We start from the raw sequence: 6,000 nt of genomic DNA on the forward strand, positions 1-6,000 counted from the left end.
TATTTATTGAGTACGATTACAGATTTATATTTTTCTTTTTTTAAATAATATTTATGTATGTTACTTGAAATTTGTCATAAAAGTATATGTTAAATTTTTTGTTTTGAATTTAAAACTTATGCTATAGTTTTAGATTTATTTGTTTTAGTTGTATTGGCATAAGAAATTAGGTATGTCCCTGAAATTGCGGTCATAATTTAGGGAGACAATAGGACCCTAATTAAATTTAGTTGTATCGATGAAATTTATCAGATATTTTAGTAACTTCCAAAAACTAATACTCCTAAATATATACTTTTATTTTTACTTACAGAAAGAACAAAAGGATATAAACATTCTAATTTCAAGAGTAGTCTCGACTTCACCAAGTAATGAGAAACTTAGGACCTAGGTACGTAAACTTGCTAGTCGAAAAGAGATCTTCGCCTTTAGATATTCGTAAGGTAAAGCGCCGCGAATCTCTCCATCCGATCGATAGTAAGAGCCAATTCCTTCATGTGCCTGTTCGTCCCGGAGGAGCACCAAAGAACTTTCTTTCATCCCAGCGCATCAACTGAAGAATATTTTCTTGCAATGGGTTGTGCATTACATGAACCATATTGTCAGCAACAATGTTTGATCATCCTACAAATAAAAGATAAATAAAATTATAAGTTATAAAGTACATATTTAAAGAGCAAAAGGAGGGTGGAACCACATAATCTTACTGGTTTTTGCAACTAATGGCATCACTAGAAGTTCACATTCTATAGAATGGTTGGGGTAGAAACATTCAGCTAACAATAAAATTGCAAAAAACAAGAGAAGTATTTCGAAACTGAAATGGATAAGGTGAAGGTGAAAAACATTAAAAACTTCCTCACAAACTAAGTATTTGCTCATACAAAGCTGTACCAAATACCACACGAGATACTCCTAGTAGAGAACTTTACTCGAAAGAAAAGAAAAAAAAAACTCCCAGTGGAGAATGTATCAATTCTCCGTTTGTCTTAAATCTAATTAAGTACTCTAAATAATAGTATCTAGTTTACAGTTTAGGGTATGTTTGGGCTGTCCAACTACGAGTTTTCAGCCAAAATTGTCCCGTATCTTTGAGGGCAGGCTTAACTTGTTGGACGAACATTTATGCATAAATCAAGATAAGAATGACTTCCAGACATACGACTACAAAATAACAATGACTTGAAACTTTGCTACAGAATGTACCAAGACTTAATCAAGCAATTAAAGACTCATTTTTGCATACAACCAAGGAAGATAATTTTACATGAGTTAGATAAAGTTTACTTACCTAGTTTTTATCCATAAGACTTGTAGGACTTGCCTCGTCTGAACCAGTTGAGTTATTAATGATGTTGAAAATTGCAGCAGGAAGTCCATTCTGTTAAACATGGCACAACTAAAGAATTTAGTTTGTCGTATAAAGGAAGGATATGAGAATGAGGAAGAAGCAGAGATAGTGAGAGTGACTATAGTAGTAATGTAGCATTTATTAGTTTAGCAGTTTATACTAAATAAATACCATGGAACTTTGCATATGGGATACTAATGCCATTACGCCCTCTTTTAACAATTTTTGCTCACGCACTATACGAGTTTCCATGACTTCTCGACTTCTCCGCTCCTCTTCAAGCTGATATTTTACTTCCATTAGCTTGCTTTCTAAACTTTCTCGTTTACGTCGTTCTTCTTCTATCTCCTTTTGTTGTGCTTCCAGTTGCTCTTGAATTTCATCTCTGGATCTCCTACTCGCAGGCTTAACTCCCGATCCTTGACCACGAACATACCCTGCTTTTTCTCTCATAATATGCATAAATGCAGCATTAGCAATAAGGTCCACATCGGCACCCTCTTCAATTTCTTGAATTTGTTCAGCAACAACTTCTTTCACCTTATCCTACAAGCAAGGTATACCAGCTTTAACTTTCAAGATTTAATTAGACAAGACTCATCTAAGAATAAAGATAAGATTTTTCTATGTACATTCACTTCAGCAGAAGCATCATTAACCCAATGCCCATTTGAGTTCACGTGAGTCATTTCCCAAAATTTCTGAGAGTTTGGCTCTTTTCCGGTGTTTGTGTCTCTCTACCAAAAACAAATCAAATTACGTTACTGATAAAAGGAAAAATCAAAATCCACAAAATAAAATAAAAGAAAGACATATCTCACTGCTTCAAATGATACTGCTTGGAAGGATTTTCTGCCGCAAATATGATTCACTTCTTGTTTTGCCTTATTACTTTTATTTCTTTCACTCATTTTCTGCATTGATTTTGAGTCCATGAAATCAATTTTAAATATACGAAGTAGAAAAAGAAAACAAAACAATATCATAAAGTTAAATCCATTGTACTATTTAATTACCTTAAAATCGTCAGAGTTGAAATATTCCACCAAGAATTTCCATTCAGCTTCATTAACCTGTGATGGCATGTTTTGCAACCTTAACTCTTTTGTAGCAAATTTCTTGAAATGATCATGTAGCCTACTACGGCGATATCGATATAAATTTTTAGCTGTTTGAAGGATAGTATCCCGATTATGTTGTATGTCTGGAAGCTGGAAGGTATCCTGCACTCAAAATAAAATTTAAGTGAGCTTAATTAAAATAGAACTTTGATTGTCTGTCATAAACTGAGGGATGCTTGAGAGTCTAATGCTCTAAAGTTAGTTTATCAGTATACATTTTTGTATACTTTAATCCTTGTTCTGATGTATTATTTAGTTCCCTATCTAAAACCATAATTCTGAACTGACTGTGTATTGAAACAAAAACGTTTCGAACAAAATCGACTTCATGCGTGCTACAGTAAAAGCAAAGAAACAAGAAAATTAACCAACTAAATCCAAATCAAGAAGTTGAAATCTGCAGCGGGAATTCAAGATTCTGAAATGTATGTTGCTTTGATGATCTGAGTAGCCTATGGTTTTTTTAGTCTCATTTTCATTCTCTTGTTTCAAGGGAGGCGTTCTCTATTTTGGTTTTCCAAGTATTTTGATTGAATTTTATATTTTTTTGCATTCAAGGAACAAAGAGTTTTTAAAACTTAATCGAAAGAAAGAGAGTTACCAGCATATGAGCAACAATCCTATCTTTTGCAAGATCAGAAACTCCCTTCCAATTCTTGACATCATGCCTAGCATTATGGAGAACTGTCACTGAGAGCTCAGTAACAAAATCTTTAGCTCCAGGACCTACTGCTACTGTTCGATCCGGTGGGATAATTACCTTCAACTTTCCATTGACACTTTCCTTGATTTTCTTTTGGATTGAAAGTCCAGTTGTCTTCCCCCTTCCCTTTCTTTTTTTCCCTTTAGCAATATATGGAAATTTTTAAGTCTGTCTATACAAACACAAGATATACAAGCTAGAAACTTTGACAGGAATGGTTTAATGAATGAATCAACTTACCTGGTGGTGGGGTTGCAATTACATCGGCAGTTCCAGCATTATTAGCATGCACATCTGTCATAATAATGAGCTGCAACATATTAAAAAAAATTATATAACAGGCAGATAATAGAAATTAACAAATAAAAATGATGCTCAGAAATTGGGATAAACAAATAAAGTTACAAAGCAAGAAAATAACGATATAAATGGAAACGTAGAAAACAGAAATTAATCATTTCAGCAATGTGACGGAAAACGGAACTCCAATGAAGAAAGAGAATAAAAGCAAAATTGGGCTTAAGACTAGTTGAAAAATCACAACCAACCATCATCCTCGTTTTCATCATACTCGACAGTATTTTCATCTGTTGCAGAAATCACTGAAGTCATCCACATTTTCAAGATCAGACTCATTACAACTTCTAAGTCTACTTCTTATTGAGAGGTGTTTCAACACTCACTCCATAAATATCTTCTCACTGTATTATGATGACATAATCGACTCTACTCAAGGGATTGCTTCTCCCCTTTCAACTTAGTCAATCAGTTGTTGTGGTTTTCATCTTTTTGTTTGAGAAGATCATGCAAAATTTTGTGGTCTTACCCTTAACATTGCATGGCATTTCTCATTTTGACCATGTTTAACATAATACATTGACTGCTTGCTAGCGCCTAGAATGGATGGATCATTAGACTAATGAGGTCATTTACATCTACACATACGAATCAATATTCATCCCTTTTGTAACATCTACGTTAGAATAATAGAATTTACTGCTCAACTATTACTACTACAACAATATACGCAATGTAATACCACAAGTGAGGTTTGGGGAGGGTAGGTGCACTTTGTGAGGATGCCTATATATAGAAGAAGATATACTTTGTTAGGGTTATGGTATGAAGTTTTCTCTTCATTTTCTTAGTTGCTTTTCAGACCAACTCTGGACCTCCCTCCTTTCTTTCTTTTGTTTATATTTCTATGATGAACTCCTATATCAATGAATCTGATTACCGTATTCCATGTCAATTCGAGAATCCTCTTTGTTACAAACAGTCACTAGTACCAGTAAATGGAAAGCAGGCCTACTACATTGATCTATCCTGTAATCAGTAGCTAACTCTCCTAACAATTAATATTTTGGATTATTAAACAGTACAAAATTTGTATCTTTGCACAGCTTTAATTTGGGCTTCACTTGGATTATAGTTTCTTTCATATTATAACTGAACTGCTCCAATACCCAATTCTCTGCTCTTGCCGACAGGATTTCCTCCTTGTAGGTGTTTAGGTTGGCATTTTAGTTCTATAACTGACTCTCAAACTCAGTTCGTTGAAATTATTACTCGATCGATATTGTAGAGAATAAATCGTACAGCCATATGTATCTTTAGGGCACATAAGATTCTCAATAACACTGGCCTTTACGTTTAAAGATTTAACCTATAAGAACAAGTCTTAGAACTGTTGAATCTGGTTCTTTGGTTTTATTTCTTATCCATGCCATATGTTTCTCTTGAACAGGTAAGACTGATTGTACAGAAGAATGAAAACCTTCTCATTTCAGAACCGTCTTTTCAGTAAAACTAACAACACAACACAGTGGAATAGGTAAAAACTATCCAAACAAGCTGTAAGATTCTCAAAACAATCACCTCCTAAAAAACAACTATCAAGACAATCAAAATTCTCAATCCATCAGGTTTTAAAATAAGAAATCAAAAGCAAAGGCAATTTCATCAAAACTTTTATGTCAATCAATGGTTCCCCATTGACTTATTTCTTTTCAAATCCTAGTAATATTTACAAAAACGAAAAGAAAAAAAAAAGATATATTGAAACCAATACATTACAAAAACATTTTAAGCAGTATCAGCATCAGTGACTTCTACTTAATAGCTCAGTTGATTGGCCACCTGAACTTTCATCGTATTGTTGAGGTTCTATTCCTCATGTTATAATCCCCAACCCCAAATTTACATCAAAAAGAAAAACATACCGGCAATTAGCAAAAACCCACTCCAGGGTCAAGGTTCACCCTCCAAATTTTCATTCACCAGTGATTTCATGAAGTTGGATACACAAAAAATTGTTCTTTTTTCACAGTATTGCTTTCTGATACAAAATGTACTAATGAATTCATGAAGACTGACAACAAATTTCTCTCAATAAACTAATTCTACCAAACCCAGATTCAAATACCTTAAAAACTAAAACAAAATTAACCCTTTTCCTGCCCGAAAGTTTCGAGCTTGAATCAAAAAGGACCTTAACAGAGTCATTGAAGGATCCACAAATTTTAAAAATAACCAAATCATAGCAAGGAGACTAAACCATGAGTGATAACTCACCGGAATTTGGGCAATACACGGCAGAAGCAGTCGAGTAGAGATCAGTGGAACAACGAAAAGAGAAAATCCAAATATTTCGATAGCAACAATTCATTCAATCAAGTTGTTGTCATTTGGTAAATATTAGGTAATGAATAATATTATGGTTGTTGCAAAGGAGTTGTTGCCATTTGTAAAAGCCTATTCAGGATTTCGAAAAAATGGGTTCATGGTTACGAATATAAATTTAATTAATTTGATGTGTTGTTAAT

The 6,000-nt window shown here is 33.7% G+C and overlaps 1 protein-coding gene across 2 annotated transcripts; it reads right to left on the reverse strand.

Annotated features, from left to right (window-relative positions):
- Positions 1 to 255: 255 nt before the first annotated feature.
- On the reverse strand, positions 256 to 6,000 carry LOC101253714 (uncharacterized). Of its 2 annotated transcripts, none has more exons than XM_010327786.4 (9): positions 5,750 to 6,000; positions 3,416 to 3,469; positions 3,074 to 3,315; positions 2,368 to 2,574; positions 2,173 to 2,265; positions 1,984 to 2,088; positions 1,523 to 1,897; positions 1,292 to 1,381; positions 256 to 624 (listed from the first exon to the last, which is right to left on the reverse strand). In XM_010327786.4, exons 1-8 carry the CDS (start codon positions 5,841 to 5,843, stop codon positions 1,292 to 1,294), a joined length of 1,260 nt encoding a protein of 419 aa, XP_010326088.2. In that variant the 5' UTR covers positions 5,844 to 6,000; the 3' UTR covers positions 256 to 624. The 2 variants fall into 2 exon arrangements, with proteins under 2 accessions (XP_010326088.2, XP_010326089.2); XM_010327787.4 differs by having other exon boundaries at positions 3,416 to 3,485; positions 5,750 to 5,969.

Source organism: Solanum lycopersicum, chromosome 9, assembly GCF_036512215.1.
Source record: "Solanum lycopersicum chromosome 9, SLM_r2.1".
In the NCBI taxonomy this organism is placed as follows: domain Eukaryota; kingdom Viridiplantae; phylum Streptophyta; class Magnoliopsida; order Solanales; family Solanaceae; genus Solanum; species Solanum lycopersicum.

Excerpts from the sequence above, each read along its gene's own strand:
- LOC101253714 (XM_010327786.4), bottom strand. The coding sequence starts at position 5,843 with ATGAATTGTTGCTATCGAAATATTTGGATTTTCTCTTTTCGTTGTTCC. Across the intron at positions 2,266-2,367 it reads TCAACTCTGACGATTTTAAG|AAAATGAGTGAAAGAAATAA; the intron begins GTAATTAAATAG and ends AAATCAATGCAG. Across the intron at positions 1,898-1,983 it reads ATGCTTCTGCTGAAGTGAAT|GATAAGGTGAAAGAAGTTGT; the intron begins GTACATAGAAAA and ends CCTTGCTTGTAG.